At 40.9% G+C, this 22,134-nt stretch overlaps 1 protein-coding gene across 1 annotated transcript; it reads left to right on the top strand.

Moving 5' to 3' along the window:
• Nucleotides 1–5,628: 5,628 nt before the first annotated feature.
• CISD1 (CDGSH iron sulfur domain 1) lies at nucleotides 5,629–22,134 on the top strand. Its single transcript, XM_087702084.1, has 3 exons — nucleotides 5,629–5,762; nucleotides 18,500–18,705; nucleotides 21,669–22,134. Exons 1-3 carry the CDS (start codon nucleotides 5,732–5,734, stop codon nucleotides 21,756–21,758), a joined length of 327 nt encoding a protein of 108 aa, XP_087558210.1. The 5' UTR covers nucleotides 5,629–5,731; the 3' UTR covers nucleotides 21,759–22,134.

Genomic DNA, 22,134 nt, shown 5'->3' with positions numbered 1-22,134 from the left:
CTCGTAGGACGGCACGCTCCGCCCACCGCCTCCTGCCGCCCCGAGATGCATTCTGGGACGCGTAGTTCCAGCTGGGAGGGAGGGAGGGAGGGGGGGACGAGGCAGCAGCATCCTCTGTCTGGAGTTGTTCTCTTCAGGGTAGCCAACAGTTTGACATCACTTGCGACGAGGGTTGTAAACTAGATCCGAAGCGACGGTTTCGTTGCCAGGGTGGAAGAGGATTCCCGGTGATATATGAACTCGCTGCGGTATATGGGAGCAATCTGGGGAGGCTTGGACAGTTATCACTCTTAATGTTTATTTTATTTTATTTTTTATTTTTATTTTTTATTTTATTTTATTATTTTTTATTATTCTATTATTTTATTATTTTATTATTTTATTATTTTTTATTTTATTATTTTTTATTTTATTATTATTTTATTATTTTATTATTTTATTATTTTATTATTTTATTATTTTATTATTTTATTATTTTATTATTTTATTATTTTATTATTTTATTATTTTATTATTTTATTATTTTATTATTTTATTATTTTATTATTTTATTATTTTATTTTATTTTATTTTATTATTTTATTTTATTTTATTATTTTATTATTTTATTATTTTATTATTTTATTATTTTATTATTTTATTATTTTATTATTTTATTATTTTATTATTTTATTATTTTATTATTTTATTATTTTATTATTTTATTATTTTATTATTTTATTATTTTATTATTTTATTATTTTATTATTTTATTATTTTATTATTTTATTATTTTATTATTTTATTATTTTATTATTTTATTATTTTATTATTTTATTATTTTATTATTTTATTTTATTATTTTATTATTTTATTATTTTATTTTATTTATCATTTTATTTATTCATTATTTATTTATTTATTTATTTATTCATGTATGTATGTATATATTTATTTTATTTTTTAAAAATTTGCCAAACATGTACTAGATAGCAGGTATAATACAAACATGGACATGAACAAGGAATGAATACAAGTAAACGGGGACCGTAGGACCGTGGCACGACAAAACCGCACTCGACTAAAGCGCGCCCGATTAAACCGCGTTGCTGACGTCATCAACAGGGCGACAACAGCCAGCGCGGAGAAAGAAGGGCGCTTTAAATAGCGCTTTGAAAGCAAGCCGATTCAAGTTAAGGTAAAGGTTAGGTTTAGGGTTAACTTTAGGGTTAAGTTTAGGGTTAGGTTAAGGGTTAGGGTTAGGTTTAAGGTTAGGTTAAGGGTTAGGGTTAGGATTAGGTTTAGGTTTAGGGTTAGGTTAAGGGTTAGGATTAGGGTTAGGTTTAGGCTTAGGTTAAGGGTTAGGTTTAGGGTTAGGGTTAGGGTTAGGATTAGGTTTAGGGGGGTTAGGTTTAGGGGTTAATTTTAGGTTTAGCGTTTACAGCGTGCTTCTGTCTCCGCGCTGTTGTCGCCCTGTGATGACGTCAGCTACGCGGTTTCGTCGAGCGTGCTTTAGTTGAACGCGGTTGTGTGGTGGAACCCTGTAGGACAGGGGTGATAGGCACAAGGGTGTGCTTATGCACACCCCCATTTTAAAAAGGGTGAGTTTCTTTTTTTTTTCTTTTGCAAAGTAGAAACAATAGAAATGTAAGGGGGAAAAAAGTAAAGAGAACTGTGGAAAATAGGAAAGAAATGGAAGAAAAAAAGGGAGAGGAAGAAAAAAAAATAAAGAAGACTTTAACATTTCTCCATTTTAGGAAACCGAGGGTTTGTATTTCTGCAAATTTCAGCATGGCTTCCTGTCGACTGATATTTCTCTCTTTTGGAAGTGGGAGATGCTGTTTTGGTTATAGACGGATGATTCTCCCAACAACTCTTTAAACTTTTCAATTTATTTTTGCTACTCTGTGGGCTGGGAGAAGGGGGAGGATGAGCTTCAACTAAATTGAGTCTGTCAAGGTTGTGGTATTTTTTTATTTTTTTATTTATTTATTGCAAATTAAAGTGCCATATTAAAATCGGACTAAAACTTCTGAATAGAATAGAATAGAACAGAAAAGAAAAGAATTCTTTATTGACCAAGTGTGATTGGACACACAAGGAATTTATCTTTGGTGGAATTTGTCTTCCGTTTACATAAAAAGACAAGATACATTCCTCAAAAATCATAAGGTACAACAATTAATGATAGTCATAGGATACAAATAAGCAATCAGGAAACAGTCAGTATCACTATAAATCGTTAGGGTACAAGCAACAAAGTTGCAGTCCTGCAGTCATAAGTGGAAGGAGAGGTGATAGGAACGATAAGAAGACTAATAGTAATAGTAATGCAGCCTTAATAAATAGTTATTTTTGCTACTGTGTGGGCTGGGAGAAGGGGGAGGATGAGCTTCAACTAATTTGAGTCTATGTCAAGGTTGTGGAGTTGTTGTTTTTTTAGTTTGCAAACTAAAGTGCCATATTAAAATTGGATATGACTAAAACGTCTGGATTCATTTATGTCACATAGGTGAGCAAGCAACCTTTAGCCCCAAAGCCTTATGTGGACAGTCACATTTATGGAAAACCTTTCTGATCATGGTTAACAGGACAATATTCTACCATTTTAAAGTGAAAAACAGATAAAAGCTATAGATCTTTGTCTAATCCTAAAGGAGAACTGGATTTGGTCTTGGAAAAACGGGGAAATGGGGCATTATATGTACCTACTGGTAATTATCTTCGCTCTGAAATTTATTTATTATTATATCAAATAGTCCTTTTATAGAACTACATGTTAATAAAATCTGCAATATTCTGTAAAATTATGTCTCTCAGCAAAGCCCAAATTCCTGTGATGAAATAAAACTTTAAAGATCTCCAGTGATTATGTATGGCTTTAATTAATTCTTCTAGCCTGAAAGAAGAGAAACTATATTAATAGATCCCTTCCCTTAAATACAAATTAGTGTGCATTAAAACCATTCTGTAGTTTAATTTTGCAAGCAATCTGTTAAAGCACAATGGTTCTAGATTAAATTATGAGTTTTCAATTTGCCTGCTGGAATAACCGAGGAAGGCAGAAACTCTGCAGGTTTAGCAACTTCCTCATAAATAGAAAATCAACAAGCACAGTATTCCTTCCATAGAATGAGACATTATATTTTCAGAACATTAACTTGCTATGATCCCAAGTAGATCCCCATACCGAAAAGAGGTGGCAAAGATGGAACATGCTGTTATGATGAGAAATGAAGTTGAGCATGTTCAAATAGCCTTTTGATTATTGTAACTATAGCTGCTGCCCTCCCATATAGCTGGTATTAAAAGACCAATTCAAATGCCTTATGCATTTTGTTTGTGAAAATTGGAGATTGCCAATTCAATTTATAATAAGTTGGCTTTAGTAGCATCCTAAAGAATTATGAGAAATCCTAAAGAATTATGAGAAATTCAACTAGCATTCAGCAAATGTGGTTAAATGATAAATCAAATGAAAAAAATATAACAAATCTGTGCTAAAGCCTAGTTATATCAAAGAGTGTGCCATTGTGAGGATACATGTACACAACCCTTCCTGTCCCTCTTTTATAACAAGCTGTGGATTGATAGTACTACTGGGGTGATTTTGACTCAATTCTGTCCAAACCCAAGTATTAGCACAACATTCTGCCCAAAGTCAGATATTAGCCCATTATGTGAATCCTTGCTGCATATTCAAGGAGGTATAACTAAAACTATTGCTTAAATCCAGCCTAGGGGCTCTTTTCATTTGTGGAATATGCTTAATCAAACTTTATCCATACATAGGACAAAGCCATAGTATATCCCCATGATGGTGAGCCTATGGCACGCGTGCCACAGGTGGCATGCAGAGCCATTTGAGGGCATGCGAGGCATTGCCCTGTCAGCTCCAGTGCACATGTGTGCGCTGACCAGCTGATTTCGGCCTTGATTTTCAGCCATTTTTCACCCTCCGGAAGCTTCCCTAAAGCCTCCGGAGAGCAAAAAACAACCCAACACACGAACCGGGAATTTGGAAAAACTGATTTCCAGTTTGCGCATTGGACAGTTTTTCACCCTCTCCGGAGGGAGAAAAATGGCCCAACAGGCAACCCGGAAGTCCATTCCCAAACTTCCAGTTTGCATATTGGGCCGTTTTTTGCCCTCCGGAGGCTTCAATAGGCTTCTCTGAAGTCTTGGGAAGGCAAAAACCAACCCAACGCACACACCGGAAGTCCGAAAATGGGCTATTTCTGGCTTTCGGAGGGCCTGGGGGGGGGAGACCATTTTTGCCCTCCCCAGGCTCCTAGAAAGCCTCTGGAGCCTGGGGAGAGCAAACAACAGACCTTCCAGTTCGACTGGAAGTTGGCAAATGGACTGTTTTCGGCCTCCGGAGGGCCTGGGGTGAAAAACCAGTCCACTGTGCCATCGTGTGTCAAAAGCCGGGGGGGGGGGGAGCGCAGGGGGTTGCACACGGCGGGTGCATAGAATTATGGGTGTGGGCATGCACGCGCATGCCCCTCCCGTGCTCTTTTCGCTTTTGGCATGCAATGACAAAAAGGTTAGCCATCACTGGTAAATCTTATAATTATCTTATGTGAGTGCTGAAGGCCAAATATGGTTTTTTCAGGCTCGTGTCTCGGTGTGCACATTTTCCAATGAGACAAACAGAGACAGGAAGATCATTTTATTACAAGTTACCCGAATATTCAGACAAAAGGGATTCCTCTCAAAGAGGGAACCACGAACTTTAGCTTACATCCTCTTTTATAGTTAACATAACAAAAAAATCTGAAAGAGGAAAGTTGATTGGACAGGATAATACCATACATGTTTATTAAAATGAGGACTGAAGGGGAATAAATTGTAAGGAGAAAGGTTGTTTAGGGTTCGCAAGAGATAAGCCAGACCCCAATTTGTACAAAGAAACTTTTCTTATCAGGAGCTAGTCTCCAGCTTCTTTTATCAGTTTAGGAATGTTAAAAGCTAATAAATTTTGAACACCACTTTAAAAGAAAGAATAAAAATAAGATTAAAATACAAAGTAATTATTATATTAGTTAACAAATAACAAAACCCATGTCCTTTGCCCCTCAGTGCAGTCATTTAAGGGTACTCTAGTGCAGTGTTTTTCAACCTTTTTTGTGCAAAGGCACACTTTTTTCATGAAAAAAATCATGAGGCACACCACCATTAGAAAATGTTAAAAAAATTTAACTCTGTGCCTATATTGACTATATATAAAGTGTTTTCCCCATGGCACACCTTACATTATGTCACGGCACACTAGTGTGCCGCGGCACAGTGGTTGAAAAACACTGATTTAAGAGTATTCTAGAGCAGTGTTTCTCAACCTTGGCAACTTGAAGATGTCCGGACTTCAACTCCCAGAATTCCCCAGCCAGCATTCGCTGGCTGGGGAATTCTGGGAGTTGAAGTCCGGACATCTTCAAGTTGCCAAGGTTGAGAAACACTGCTCTAGTGAGTCAAAGTTGACCGTTTAATTTGTTTTAAGTCGCTCTGCTAACTGTGGTTTATTCGGGGACCAAACAAACCATAGCTTAGCATGTCTTTCCGCGTGTGCGCGCGTGTGTGTCAGAGAGAGATTTCAATTGGTTAGGGCTCAGCTGGCCCTTTAAGAGCAGAGGACCCTCCCTCGCCGCCATGTTCGGGACCTTCGCGCGCAGGCGCAGCTCGCCCTCTGGGCACAACCTCGCGTGTCCTTTGCTTGGAGAGAGCAGAGCGCCTGTGGAGCCGGGCGGAGACGATGGGGCACGGCTCGAACTGCTCCGTGAGGGGTAAGAGCGCGCAGGGAAAGCGGCGTCTGTGTGAGGAGGAAGAGGCAGCCTCGTGTCGTTTTAATGGGCGGGGAGCCGGGGGGGGGGGAACTAGTTCTTTCTCCCCGCCGACAACTCTGGGGGCCGGTTTCCTTTCTTCTTCTTCCCCAAAGGCTGCACCTCGGTCCGTCCTGGGAGGGACGGGCTACACGTGTCTTTCTCGCGCTCATCCTCACGTGCGCGGCTGCCCCCCCCCCCTCGGAAGACAAGACGCCGGCTGCAGTCGGAGCGAGCGGAGAACGCCTGCCCCGGCTTCCTCTGCGACCTTCACACGATCTCTTTCCCCTTTTGCGTGTTAGGGGCGTGTCTGAAGAGTGTTGTGTTGATGCTATTGTGTTGTGGTCGGCCAGGTTACTTACGTTTATATATATATATATATATATGTATAATATGTATGTGGTTTATATGTGAAACCACATATAAACATATACGTTTATATGTGGTTTCACATATATGTATGTGAAACCACATACATACATACATATACATATACATATATATATATATATATACACATACACACACACACACACACACACACACCTTACCTTCCCAGGAGTTGGCGTACACACGTACACACACACACACCCCTTACCTTCCCAGGAGTTGGCGTACTCACACACACACACACACACACACACACACCCCTTACCTTCCCAGGAGTTGGCGTACTCACACACACACACACACACACACACACACACACACACACACACACCTCTTACCTTCCCAGGAGTTGGCGTACACACACACACACCTCTTACCTTCCCAGGAGTTGGCGTACACACACACACACACACACCCCTTACCTTCCCAGGAGTTGGCGTACTCACACACACACACACACACACACACACACCCCTTACCTTCCCAGGAGTTGGCGTACTCACACACACACACACACACACACACACACCCCTCTTACCTTCCCAGGAGTTGGCGTACACACACACACACCTCTTACCTTCCCAGGAGTTGGCGTACACACACACACACACACACACACACACACACACACACACCTCTTACCTTCCCAGGAGTTGGCGTACACACACACACACACACACACACACACCTCTTACCTTCCCAGGAGTTGGCGTACACACACACACACAAACACACACACACCCCTCTTATCTTCCCAGGAGTTGGCGTACACACCCACACCCACACCCACACCCCTCTTACCTTCCCAGGAGTTGGCGTACTCGCATTGTGGCCTCCCCACGTGCCCTCGCCCCCGTTCCGGGTCTTGTTTATTTTTTGTCCCGCCGCTGTTCTCTCTCGTCGAAACTTTTTTTTAAAAAAATGATACGCGGAGAACAAAGAAACTAGAGTTGAATTAATAAAAGGTTTTGTTAAGCAGGATTGGTTTTGTTTTCAAAACAGGGTGGAGACCTCTCTCTTTCAAGCCACCTTTGCCCCATTGCTCCTTTAAATGTTAACCTGGTTGAGTAATATGGCCCACCTGCTCCCATCTATGCGGTCCTAGAAATGGGAAAGGATAGGTCATAAATCAATGTTTAACCAGCTACGGGTAATTTTGGACAGGGCCATAATTGAGCACAACATTTTTGTTGCTAAGCAAGGCAATTAAATGAGTGGTAACTTCATTTTATGACTTTTGGGGGGTGGGTGAACACCTTGTTAAGCGAAGCATTGTAGTTGTTAAGTGAATCATATGTTGTCAAGAGAATCTCCCCCCCCTTTTTTTTTTGGACAAAAACTGGCTGGAAAGATCGTGGATGGTGATCCTATGACCCTAAATTTAGGGTCCTAAATTTAGGAGAAATTTCTTGACAGTGAGAGCAATAAACCAGTAGAACGCCTTGCCTTCAGAAGTTGTGGGTGCTCCATTATAGGAGGCCTTTAAGAAGAGACTGGACAGTCATATGTTTGAAATGGTATAGGGTCTCCTGTATGAGCAAGGGGTTGGACTAGAAGACCTCCAGGGTCCCTTCCAACTCTTATTCTGTTAAATACATGCCTATTTGCCAAGCACCTGAATTTTGATTACTTGATTATAGGGATGCTGTAATCATAAGTAGGGGAACCAGTCACAAGTCGCTTTTTTGAGTGCCATTGTAACTTTGGTCAGTAAATGAATGGTTGTAAGTCAAGGACAACCTGTAGTATGCTATTTTAATGGTTTTGTCTTTGAGACAATCTTCAGAGCAGTTTTCTTAGGAATTCTAATTGCTGCAAGAGTATTCTCTATCCCAAATGTATGAGGATCGTCACTTGACAGTTGTGTGGAAGGGATGCTTTTTGCATGTGCCCTGAGGGTGACAGGCTTGCATATTTAAATGTTCAAGAGCTGCTTTCCGATTCTGAAAGCAGATGCTATAGGGCTCTGCTCAGGTGGAATACCTTTCCCTAAGGCTGAGCTAGATATCTGTCAGAGGGTTCCACCACAAATCCGCGGTAGACTAAAGCGCGCTCGACGAAAGCGCGTACATGACGTCATCACAGCGCGACGAAAACGGCACGCTGTGAGCGGTAAATTTAAAATTAACGCGTAAACCTTACCCTAACCCCCCCAAACCTAAGCCTAAGCCTAACCCTTAACCTAACGCTAAACCTAACCCTTAACCTAACGCTAACCCTTAACCTAACCCTAAACCTAACCCTAACGCTTAACGTAACCCTTAACCTAACCCTAACCCTAAACCTAACCCTTACCTTTATGTGAATCGGCTTACTTTAATTTAATTTTAATTTTAATTTAATTTATTTTTAATTTTATTTGTTGCGCTGCTGATGACGTCACGTACACGCTTTGATCGGGCGCGCTTTAGTGGACCGCGGCTTTGACGGGTCACGCTGTCAGAGAGCATGAATCAAGCATGCTTTGAACTACAAAGGAACATGTTGGGCAAAAAAAACATCCACAGATTTACCTGTGAAGGTTCAAATTAACTGATTAATTGCTAAAAGCCTATGCACAGGACTCTTTTCAACTAATGGCCAATGGTTAGAGTTAGACAAGGGTAAATGGCACTCAAGGGAGTAGGGGTTGTACTTAGTTTGCTTGTGTCTCCTTAACAACTAAACTGATCCCTCTTTTTATTTCTCTCTCTGGCTTTGCCAGTCCTTCTCTTACAAAAGGTGAAGCAATCAAAAATGCTCACATAAAGCAAAGCAGAACAGAAGTTTTCATTGTGTGCTGTTAACAGTTAATGAAGATTAGGGTGTCATGCTGTAAATAACTTTGGGCCTGCCCAAATTCTTTTTAGATATAATTGTAATTGCCTTTGTGTAAAAACCACAGCAAATAAAATGTCCTTGTGATAAGGTTCTACGTAAAAAAGAAAAAAAATGTACTACTTTATTTTAAGCTCAGGGCAAAACAGTCCTACTCAGAATGTTCCACTGATGTCTGTCTTCAGCAGGAAGAAACAATTCCAATGTTTTGATGGGACAAAGAAATCGAAATATGTTCAGTATTCTGCTATAGCAAAATGAGATTTGTAAACAACCCTTATTTTGGGGTTTCTTTTTGCCTTTCAAGCCATACAAGTGTGAGGTAATGCTCTAGATTAAGTATTCTTTGTAACATATTCTTACATAAACATTGCTGAAATAAATGATGTTTAAAAAAATATTTTAAGAATTATTAGAAATAAAGTGCCTTTTGCAGTATGAGACACATTAACTCAGCAAAACCACCAGGAATAATCATTTTGACTGATTTCAGTGCAAACAAAATACTATATAGGCATAGGGTTCAAAAAAGCTCAGATGTATATACATTCACTGATTTCCCCCCCTTCCCCCCATAGGGCAGGGTTCCACCACAAAACTGCGGTAGACTAAAGCGCGCTCGACGAAAGCGCGTACCTGACGTCATCACAGCGCGATGAAAACATCACGCTGTGAGCGGTAAAGTTAAAATTAACGCGAAAACCTTACCCTAACCCCCCCAAACCTAACCCTAAACCTAACCCTAACCCTTAACCTAACGCTAAACCTAACGCTAACCCTAAACCTAACCCTAACGCTTAACGTAACCCTAACCCTAACCCTTAACCTAACCCTAAACCTTACCTTTTCGTGAATCGGCTTGCTTTAAAAGCGCTTTTTAAAGCACCCTTTTTTCTCCGCGGTGGTATTTGTCGCGCTGCTGCTGACGTCAGGTATGCGCTTTAATCGGGCGCACTATAGTGGACCGCGGTTTTGTCGTGCCACGTAGAGCTAACATCTGGCATGGTATAGAATTATTTACGTAATAACTAGTACAATTGCAGTTTCATTGGCTGAGATTTCCTTTCCTATTTTGTATACCTTCATTAGTTGCCCTTTCACCATTGATCCAACCTGTTGCTATACTTTTGTTAATTGCCTCTACCTGGAGCTTTATTTTTGTGAAGGCTGGAAATAGAAAAAAAAAGTCAGTATTTCTGATACTTTGAATATATTTTAAGAGCCCTCAAATTTAAGCTTCTCTTGCTCTTAGCTTGGACTTAAGGTAATAAAATAGAATGGCTAAACCTAGCTATAAAGCAGTGAAGTATTTGTGAAATAGAAAAGAATAAATCATCTTAAGTTTTATGCACACTATTAAAATGTGTATTTATATTACTTAAAATTAAAATCCAATTTTATATTATGCTGTGTTTATGATATATAAGTACCACTTGATAATAAGTAGAAGAGAGTTAACTGAAATAGTATTTCTTTAAAAATACCTGGGCTTTGCATCAATTGACTACAAATAATGCAGAAACAAAGAATTCCCAGTGTTAGAGAACTTGTGCTACAACAAATTTCTGCCCCAAAGGAAGGAATGTTGCCTGTCTTTGACTGTACACCCTCCAAAAGAGGATTTAATCAACATAAAATTAGCAGGAATATTGGAGGGAAGTCATCAAAGCTAAGCTAAACTTGAACTTATTCAGACATATATCTTGAATTTCATAGTGGATTAGATCAACGCTAAGTTAAATTCTATGGCAGGAGAAGCCAAACAGAAAAAAGGATTGCAAGATGTGTGGGAGTTATTAAAGAAGACCTAGTAAAAGCAAAATTGTTCCAATGAATTAAAACAGTATAGGAGAAGAAGTTAATATGGCTGCCTACAAAGTCATATGACAATCTGGAACAGAAAAGCATACAGATACAAAAATATATTTCTATATGTAATGGAAGTAGAGACAATACGCCAAAGAAAACTACATACAAGTAGTCCTTGTGGAAGAAAACCATGATAGTTATCTGGTGACAAAAAAACAGAAGCCTGGTAGCATGTTTTTCAATTACGGTAATAAATGTTTTCAAAAGATATATGCTTTCCTGAAGACAGCTTCAGAGCTTTCAGTTTGATAGCATATTCCATTACTTCAGAGTCACTATTTTGAGGGAAAAAAGAACTTTAATTCCATAATTAAGCAAGAGGTAGCTGAATTCAAATATACCCACAAGTTTCAGGCAATCTAAGAATGTTTCGACCAACACAATGAGTTTTTAACTAATTTGCAATTGTCAATTGATGAGGTATTTGTAACCTGTAATCTCTATTGTAACCTGTATCTACATATCCACCTTGATCCTTCTGTTGCCTCAGCCCAATTGAAATCCTATATCATTTTAGCCATCCTATACATCTGATAAAATAAGGTGGGTTTTTTTTTTTTTTGAAGAACAGGATCTCCCGTTTTGCACCAGAAAGCCTTGGAACACCCTTCTCCTTGAGATCAGGCAGGCCATACCTTTGCAACCTTCCAAAAGGCTTTTAAAAAAATCCAATTTAAAAATTTAAAAATCCATTTAAAAAAAAACAAACACATTGATTTATATCCACCATGCCACCATTTCTTCTGTTGACCTAGGCTTCCATCTCTAATTAGGTCTCAAGCAAAGGAAATGCGTCACTTAGTTCACATGGCCAATTGAGAAGACAGAATACCTCTTAGGATCCTGGGCAAGGCTTCTCCTGGCACCAACTTATCTTTTAGCTTTCTTTATCCCAACCTTTCAGATGGGGAAATTAAGGAGGGCCATCAAGGCGTTAAGTGTGCAGTAGACTTTGAGGCTGTTTTTATGAAGCACTTCAGGCCACAAACATTTGCTTAAGATTAGAGCCTAATCTCAGTTACTCACTGATCTGTTTTAGATGTAGAAACAGCTGAAGTAGTCTCTGTGAGCTCAAAACTAGTAGTAAGAATCTTCAGATGCAGGCTCCTCAAGTGGGCCTTACCAGTTGTAAAAAAAAAGCTTTCATTATTTCCAAGCTTTTTGGTACACATTCCCAGGTCATTTTTGGATTCTAAAATTTGATGCCTAGGAACCACCTTGGTTCAGTTTCAGAGGCAATCATTTTAAAGATGCAGAGATGCATGCAAACATCCTATGGATAGCAATAGCAATAGCAGTTAGACTTATATACCGCTTCATAGGGCTTTCAGCCCTCTCTAAGCGGTTTACAGAGTCAGCATATCGCCCCCACAGTCTGGGTCCTCATTTCACCCACCTCGGAAGGATGGAAGGCTGAGTCAACCTTGAGCCGGTGAGATTAGAACCGCTGAACTGCAGATAACAGTCAGCTGAAGTGGCCTGCAGTACTGCACCCTAACCACTGCGCCACCTCGGCTCATAAGATAGGCCTAATGACATTCCTTAAACAGGAGGCTACTGTTTCACCAGTCAAGCAATAGAAGCCATATCCCTGCTTATCTAATGCAGAGTACCATGGCCCAAATAATATTTGGTATTTGGTCAAATTCAAATACTTTGGCCACCTAATGAGAAGGAAGGACTCACTGGAGAAGAGCCTAATGCTGGGAAAGATGGAGGGCAAAAGAAGAATGAGGTGGCTTCATGGAGTCACCGAAGCAGTAGGCCTGAGCTTAAATGGACTCCAGGGGATGGTAGAGGACAGGAAGGCCTGGAGGAACATTGTCCGTGGGGTTGCAGTGGGTCGGACACAACTTTGCAACTAACAACAACAACAACCATGCATAGACAACTATGACTTAAGATTTGGAATGCAGATCCAATCTATTCTTAATAGTGCCAGTGCTGGTTAAAGCAGCATTGAATAAATGTAACAAATAAATAATGTATAAAACCTAAAAGAAAAAAAAAAGAGTACTTCGAGCCATCTACAATAGACAGGTGATTTAATAGAGCCCAGACTTGCTCACTTAATATTTTTTTAGCCAGTCTAATAAGTACTAGGAGTCATTTGACATTGGTCAAAGTACCAGCAAAAGCAGCACTTTGCTGATACTTGGCAAAGTTTCTGCCTCTTGTAAAGAGTGCTGTAAGTAAAAATGATGTACCAAGGTCCGCCAGTAGAAGGCAGTGTTGCTTCTCCATCATCAGAGGCACTTGAGTGTTTTGTACAGTTGATCCTAGCTGCCTCACAGCACTGGAAGACATAACCTTACCACTGATTCATATTGTCTTCCAGGTGGCTGTGGTAAACACTGATGATCCAGGCCATTCAATCATCCGTTTGTCTTGGTTTAATCAGAAAAGTTCTCAGTTCTTTTCAAGATGTGCAAAGAGAATAGGAACTGGGGAGGATTCTGGATCTCAGAGGGCTCAGCTGACATATGTGATATGGCATGTTCTATATAGAGAATCTGAAACCCATAACTGGTTTTGAGTTGAGTTTGAGTTTGAGTTTATTGATCTTGTATGCCGCCCACTCCCGAAGGACTCCGGGCGGCTTACAATAAACAAGGGAAGGGGATAAATACACAAAACAACACTTTAAAATACACAACAGTCACCGTTTCCGAGGGGCTGGATCTTTCGAGAGCCCCCCCGGCCTGCTGGAGCAGCCAGGACTTAACGGCTTTGCGGAAGGCCGGGAGGGTAGTAAGGGTCCGGATCTCCACGGGGAGATCGTTCCAAAGGGCTGGAGCTGTGACAGAGAAGGCTCTCCCCCGGGGAGTCGCCAGCCGACATTGGCTGGAAGATGGAATCCGGAGAAGACCTAACCTGTGAGATCTAATCGGTCTATGGGAGGTGATCGGCAGGAGGCAGTCTCTCAGGTACCCAGGTCCGATGCCATGTAGGGCTTTATAGGTAACAACCAGCGCCTTGAAGCGGATCCGGAGGCTAATGGGTAGCCAGTGCAGCTCGCGGAGGATAGGTGTGACGTGGGTGTACCTGGGTGCACTCACAATCGCTCGCACGGCTGCGTCCTGGACCAGCTGAAGTCTTCGAACGCTCTTCAAGGGCAGCCCCATGTAGAGCGCGTTACAGTAATACAGAGGGCGCCTTGGTTGTATATGCCTTGTACATCAAATGGTTCAAAGGGGTTTTATATGCCTCTCCTTCATTCTTCTTCTGACATACTTTCTATGTAACATGTACTTGAAGAAAGCAGAAGTTATTTTGGCAATTACTGTATTTTTCGAAGTATAAGACGCACCATTTTAGCCCCCCCAAAAGAGGTTGAAAATCTGGGTGCGTCTTATACTCTGAATGTAGCTCCGCCCAACCACTCTGTGCGTCGCATTTTCGGGGGGTTCCGTGCGGCGGGGATCCTCACTTTCACATGGCGCCTGATGCCTGAAGCTGCCTGGGGAACTGCGATGAAAGCCTTTTCAATGAAAGCATTTTGGGGCTGCAGGGTCCTCTCCCCGATTCCAAAAAGGGCGCGTGCAGAGGCCAAACAAGTGCATCGTGTTTCAGGTGGCAGGCAGTTCCAGCACGTGCTGCCACCTGAAAATGCTTTCCTTCCCAGTTCCCCGGTGCACATCGCAGAGCCACGCGCCCTCCTCCTCTACAGACTCGCCGCCTGTTTTGTCCTGGCCAGCACCATCGGCTGGGGGAGGCAGGGAGAAAAGCAAGAGAGTAGCGCAGTCGGCCAAAGGCGCAGGAGCCAGGTGCGGACACAGGGCAGGCAGATTAAAAATGTATAGAAAAGCATAATAATTTCTAACTTTCTTTTACCTGCTAATATAAAGATGTGAGATGAAGTAACAGTCCTGGTAAAAGCAAAGACAAAAGAATCAGAAATTTTGAGGTGATGAAGAAAATAGAAATAGAAATACAGGGGAGAGAAACAAATAGTGAATCAAAAAAATGGAAAACATGTTCTTGCAAAGCAAGATGCCTTGCAAAATGATTTTCTGGTCTGGAGTGTGCCTGTTATTGATTCAAATCTAATTATGAAAGCTGGCTGTAAAAGGAAACCCTTGGAGAAGTATATTAATTAAGCTCTTCAGATCATCGTCTCTCTTTTTTAGAGAAAGCTAGCCAGATCAAATGAAGATATTAGTATTATTAAAAACTGGTGATAACTCTAGTATATTGATATCAAATATACTCCAAACACCCATCACGTTTGATTAAACTGGCAGTAATCCACATCCTGATGAGTTCACAAGTATGTACCTGTTGCGTCCTCCCGTACCAGCCGACGGGCGGGGCTGGAGCAGCCGGTACATGATTGGCTGCAGCGCACCCGCCAGCTGGAGGGAGACGCGCCAGTTACCTATTGGCTGGCCAACTGACAGCTCGAGTATATAAAGAGCTGTCAGTTGGTCAGGAGCTGTCCGCGTTCTGAATCCTCTCTGTTAGGTAGACCTGTTGCGAATAAACTGTTAGAAACCGTTACTGTTACAACGACGTCTCTCGCCTCGTTACTTAAAAGTACCTTCTTACTAGGTGCTAAAATCATTGCAGTTTATGAATAAAATTTGTTTGAAACAATTCAGAACAATATATTTATGTACCTTCTGAAAATGAAGGTGATGTGCGTGCTGAAGTGTACATTTAGTACAAATACAATCCATGTCATTTTTATTAGAAATAAGCATGTTAGAGAATTTTTATAATAATTACTGCTTTAGAGCAAATCTACCACCCCTTGTCTTTAACCAAAAACATGGGCAAAGTCGGATACTTCTGAAAAAAAAGTTATGCATTGGATAGTAGTTTAAGGAAGGGCAGTCTAGATGATCTTGTTAGCTGGTAGAGTTTGGTGGGATCAGCAAACTGCAGTTAGAAACAAGAAATAAGATTAATTCCAAAGCAAACATGTTTTAAACGGTTCCACCACAAAACCGCGGTAGACTAAAGTGCGCTCGACGAAAGCGCATATGTGATGCCATCACAGCGCGACGGAAACAGCACGCTGTGAGTGGTAAAGTTAAAATTAACGCGTAAATCTAAACCTAACCCCCCCAAACCTAACCCTAAACCTAACGCTAACCCTTAACCTAACCCTAACGCTTAACGTAACCCTAACCCTAACCCTTAACCTAACCCTAACCCTAAACCTAACCCTTACCTTTACGTGAATCGGCTTGCTTTAAAAGCGCTTTTTAAAGCGCCCTTTTTTCTCCGCGGTCGTATTTGTCGCGCTGCTGATGACGTCACGTACGCGCTTTAATTGGGCGCGCTTTAGTGGACCGCGGTTTTGTCGTGCCATGGTTTTAAACATTGTTAATTGGGACATTTTCAGGTTTAATCACCCAGAGTCAATTTTTTGAAGTTACAAATTTGTCACATGTAGAATTATAATACTTCCTACTTTAGATGATGTCATTTATTGCGGTATATAAGTCTACTGCTATTGCTATTCTGAATGATCAATTTGCAGCGACTGACTTGACTTCTGAGGAATACAATAAAGATGTATATACAATACATCTTAATTTAATATAATCCAGTATCTTGTTCTGGTAATGGGCGGAGTGTTTGTTTTGCTTTGCTTTGCTTTTTGGGTGCATTCAAGCTTTCATTGTTGACTCCTGGAAATGGCCTGAACTGGTCCATGCCATTTTCTTGAGAAGGCATTGTCGTCTTCCCATGACTGAAAGGATGTGGTTGACCCAAGGTCACTTAACTGGCTTCGCACCTAAGGCAATACTAAATAGCAATAGCAATAGCAGTAGACTTATATACCGCTTCATAGGCCTTTCAGCCCTCTCTAAGCGGTTTACAGAGAGTCAGCATATTGCCCCCAACAATCTGGGTCCTCATTTTACCCACCTCGGAAGGATGGAAGGCTGAGTCAACCCTGAGCCGGTGAGATTTGAACCGCTGACCTGCTGATCTAGCAGTAGCCTGCAGTGCTGCATTTAACCACTGCGCCACCTTGGCTCTTAAATCTCACAGTCCCCTGGTTTCTAGTCTAGCAGTCTTGTATCCTTTGTATGTGATGCTCTTTTTAATAATAATTCCCAAAATTAAATAGGTTCTTTTCCTGAAGTGGTCATCTAATGTATGATTCTTGAAATCATTGATGCAATGTAATTACCGTATTTATCGGCGTATAACACGCACCGGCGTATAACACGCATTCCCCATTTTAACACAAAAATGTGAGTAAAAATTTTTTTCATTAAAAATAAATGACTTGGAAGCTCGGAACTTAATGTTGGATTAAAATTTATAACATTAGAACATGAATTATAACATTAACTCCTCTTAAAAGGCAAATATGAAATGAAAAAACACCTCTTTGAGCAAAAAAACTTAATCAGAATCACTGCTTTTTGGAAAACCAAAAAGTTTTCGGAGGGTCCTGAGGAGCAGCCTTTAAAACAGCAGCGCGGGCGGCTGCGGACTCACAGCTGATTGGGAGAATGCCGGCGCGTACACTTGGGACCAGAGAGCAGGCGGGCGGGAAGGTAAGCACCCGCAATGATGGAGAAAAAATACAGGCAGCGGGCGGCTCTCTGGCCGCTGCGAGCCGCTGCTGCTAGGATGGGGTTAAATCAGGCAGCGGGCGGCTCTCCAGCCGCCGCTTGTTCAATGATGGGGTTAAAGCGAACAGCAGGTGGCTGGAGAGCTGCCGCCACTGCTGCAAGGTAGGGGTTATATCAGGCAGGGTAGCTGGAGAGCCGCCGACGCTGCCATGAAATGGATGCTGCACTTCTATGAGTATCATGGGCGCCGGTGAATCAGCTGGAGCAGGCAGTTTGGGACCCGGCGTATAACACGCAGTATCGGCGTATAACACGCAGGCAGGGTTTAAGCTTGCAATTTTAGTTTTAAAACTGCGTGTTATACGCCGATAAATACGGTAATATTTGTAACTAACATTCTACCACTAGAACAAACGTTAAGATGCAGTCATCTAATTACTGAGGAGTAAGCCCCATTGGTTTGACTGTAATTTAATTCTGAGTAGTCGTGTACAGGACCACATTTCATAGCTTTTGTTCTAAACCAGTGTTTCTCAACCTTGGCAACTTGAAGATGTCCGGACTTCAACTCCCAGAATTCCCCAGCCAGCATTCGTGCGTGTCAGAGAGAGATTTCAATTGGTTAGGGCTCAGCTGGCCCTTTAAGAGCAGAGGATCCTCCCTCGCCGCCATGTTCGGGACCTTCGCGCGCAGGCGCAGCTCGTCCTCTGGGCACAACCTCGCGTGTCCTTTGCTTGGAGAGAGTAGAGCGCCTGTGGAGCCGGGCGGAGACGATGGGGCACGGATCGAACTGCATTCGCTGGCTGGGGAATTCTGGGAGTTGAAGTCCGGACATCTTCAAGTTGCCAAGGTTGAGAAACACTGTTCTAAACAAACTTAAGAGATAATGCATGTTTGGGGGAGGGGGGGGCATGCAGAGAATTGGACAGTTTTTGGAGAGAAAAGGGAAAACCTATGAAAAGACAGACGGGCACTCCACGAAGCATATCTAAGAAAACCAACAGAAAAACACCTTGCAATTCTTGATTTTCAAAGTCAGGTTGTATCTACGAAAATTTTGACTGGTTTTCTATTTTTCTCTTTCAGTTGAATGGATTGCTGCGGTTGCTTTTGCTGCGGGAACAGCAGCTGTTGGGTATTTCGCTTACAAAAAGTATTTTAGCAAGGGCAAAGGTTGCAACGGAATGGTGAACCTCCACATTCAGAAAGATAATCCCAAAGTAGTTCATGCATTTGATATGGAAGATTTGGGAGAGAAAGCAGTATACTGCCGATGTTGGAGATCTAAAACGGTGAGAGAACAGCAGGCTCAAATCCCTTGTAAATTTTTTATTGTGAATGTATTTGTCGAATTTCCAAAACAAAATAATGACTGCTAGATTATAGTTAAGTATCGGTGGTGTCTGTGTGTATAAACAGGAAGCTGTTATTAGGGAACGACTTTTTCATTCATCATTGAAGTAATGATCAAAGAGTATTTGAAACAGAGAAATCATGATAATGTGACGAGAGATGTGAAGGTTCACAAAAATTGGGAGAGGGAAAAACATTGAAAAGAATTTCTGCAAGAACTCTGTAAAGAATTGGCATATCCTATATTTATAAATCAATGCCTAAGAGTTCCACAGAATATTAAGTAAGTTTGTTAAAACTAATTCAACAGATAACACTTTTTCATGTTTGTTGGGTGAGTCAGAGATTGTTTTAGAAAGCCCGGCTTTCAACACAATACAATGGATCAGGGTACATTTAGTCATATGATACGGCTTGTCCTTCTGTTGACTTGGTTTGGTTCAATAGCCATATCTTAGTTAAGGTGGGCTTACAAAGATAGATCAGTGTTCTGTCCCCCCCTTCCCGGCTTGTTAACAAACGCAGGCAGGCAACTTAAAAGGAAGTCTTTCTTTATCAGTTTTCAGTTCAAACTGGCTTCGAGCCCAAAAATAACATAAATACAAGTCTCCGACAAGAATGCAAAACAAAAGACTCTTACAAGCACTTCACTTCTTCCACAGTCTCCACGGATCGGGTTTACATGAAACACCAAAGCACTTATCCAAGTGTAACAGGCATAAATCACGATTAATAAGCAAGCAATGCTGTACAAACCAAGGCACGCACGAAGGAACGTTGACTCCAGCGACTGGGGCGTGGCAGCATCCGTCCTTTTATCTCCAAACTTGCCTCCCACAAGCCCCAGCTGCATACTGAATCTTGTATCCCGAAAAAACTCACAGCAGAACTGCTGAGTCACAACAGATCAGTATGGATTAAAGCAGGAGCCCTTGAACCCTTTCGAAACAGGATGTAGAAGTGGCGGGCGAGCAGTGCATACATCCCCACTTGCACTAGCGGTGGGCGGGCACAGGCACCCATTACTCATGCAAATGGAGTTGCGCACATGTGCTTACCTGTAGCTCGTGTAGAACTATCCCTTCCTCCATAGCCGGTCCGCAAAGCTGGAAAGGTTGAGGGACTCTGTGGTTTAAAGAAGTGAATCTACTTTTGAGTTATATAACTAAAACTTGGGATTGATTAAGAATTATAAATTTCTTGAGCATTAGAACAACAAAAGCATTACTCCTCAATGGAAAAAAAGCAGTCCTAAGACTTTAATTCAAATTTTTTATGTTTATGGAATGGTAATCAATTGACAAAATTGAAAGACGAATAACTCACCAGTTCAGGATTCAATTGTTCGTTTAAAAATTGGCCTAAATACTCTTATACAGAAAGGATATTTTTTTTATATTCAAGCAAAGAAAATAAAGGATGAAAAAAATCCTTTATTTTATTTTGTTTTTCTCACAAAACAGATTAAACGTGAAATATTTTTTAATGTTTTAGTTTTAAATAATAGGGAAAGAAATTGATCTGTGATTTGATTGCTGATAGCAATAATGCTTCAGATTCAGAATATGAAATATTTTATTTTATGGGGCAAAATACTTATCCTGCATTTTCCCTACTTTTTATGAAAGCTAATAAATTTTGTTAATTCAAACCAAAAAGGCATGATAGATGGAATGATTTATATGACATTTAATCATAGTTGCTACTACTCTGCCTAAGCAGAAGTATTTATCACAGAAGCTATTCTCTTTTGATTAATGCATACGAATCCAAGTTTTTATATTGATCTGGGAGAGATCCACTTTTATTTACAATGAAAAAGGAAGAATTGGTAGAACTTTCATTCTGGTATAGAAACATATATTTATTTGTTTGTTACATTTATTTGCTATCTATCTCGCTGTGAGGCTACTCTAGGCGGCTTACAACGATAAAAATGAAGAAGTGAAAAGTAGTGTAAACAAAACAGTAGCGAAATAATGGAACAATGGAATAAACAGTGAAAAAGAAAACAAGGAGAATACATTGATAAGAAAATAATAGATGAGTGGGTGGGGAAGCAGGGAGCAAGGTGGGGTTTGCTATCAAACTATAAATGGTGCTAGTAGCCACCACCAATATGGTACTCCCCATTGGATCCCCAGGCCAAGTGGCAGAGCCAGATCTTCAGGCTCTTACAATGTCAAGGTTAACATCAGTTGATGTCCCAGGGTTGCTTGGAGCAATCAGAAAGTTCTTTCACAGATCTAGAGTTAATAATAATAAGCTGTCAGGATTTAGCCCAGACTGCTGTCGAGACAATACATCCTTTCCCTCAATTTTGGAGGAAAAGAGAATGGACCAAGAAGGCAGACATTTCTCTGCAGAAAACATTGGCTTACAGTTGGATAAGATTACATTATGTTTGGCGAAGAGTTCCACAGAATATTAAGTAAGTTTGTTAAAACTAATTCAACAGATAACACTTTTTCATGTTTGTTGGGTGAGTCAGAGATTGTTTTAGAAAGCCTGGCTTTCAACACAATACAATGGATCAGGGTACATTTAGTCATATGATACAATGGATCAGGGTACATTTAGTCATATGATAGAGCCAAGGTGGCGCAGTGGTTAAATGCAGCACTGCAGGCTACTGCTAGATCAGCAGGTCAGCGGTTCAAATCTCACCGGCTCAGGGTTGACTCAGCCTTCCATCCTTCCGAGGTGGGTAAAATGAGGACCCAGATTGTTGGGGGCAATATGCTGACTCTCTGTAAACCGCTTAGAGAGGCCTGAAAGGCCTATGAAGCGGTATATAAGTCTACTGCTATTGCTATTACATTTTCTTTTACCTGCAATTTACTTTGATGACGACTCTTTTATCTTGCTGAAGATGTACATTTAATACGTCTTTGTCTTTCAGTTCCCCTTGTGTGATGGGTCTCATACAAAACATAACGATGAAACAGGAGACAACGTGGGACCTCTAATCATCAAGAGGAAAGATGTGTGAACAGCAAATAGTTGAGATACCATCAAAACGATATTGCCGCAATGTTTTCTGCTCACCAGTGATTGGTGTGAAGGAAGATCTTAATTTCACTGAAGATGTTTAGATGTGGTATACAATGCACTGCAGCACATGTAGTTCATGTTGCTTGCTTAAAACACTACACTGTATATGTTAGAAACAATACCTGTGACTTGCTGATTCTTTTTGTCTTGTTAAATGCACATCTTCATTAAGTGTAAAAAAAATAAAAAACCCTTTAGAAGGTACTTGAAACAATGGAGATGATACATTAAATTATTTTCAAATACATTCTGTTCTCCTAAACTGTCTTTTCCAAGAGCCATGAGATTAAACCTATATTTTTGTCAATCTCTAA

This window comes from Thamnophis sirtalis, unplaced genomic scaffold (genome assembly GCF_051295495.1).
Source record: "Thamnophis sirtalis isolate CommonGarterSnake01/CBP01778 unplaced genomic scaffold, rThaSir2_p1.2 scaffold_15, whole genome shotgun sequence".
NCBI classification, from domain to species: Eukaryota; Metazoa; Chordata; class Lepidosauria; order Squamata; family Natricidae; genus Thamnophis; species Thamnophis sirtalis.
The sequence above is the reverse complement of the archived record's forward strand: the minus strand, read 5'-3'. Positions and strand labels throughout refer to the sequence as shown.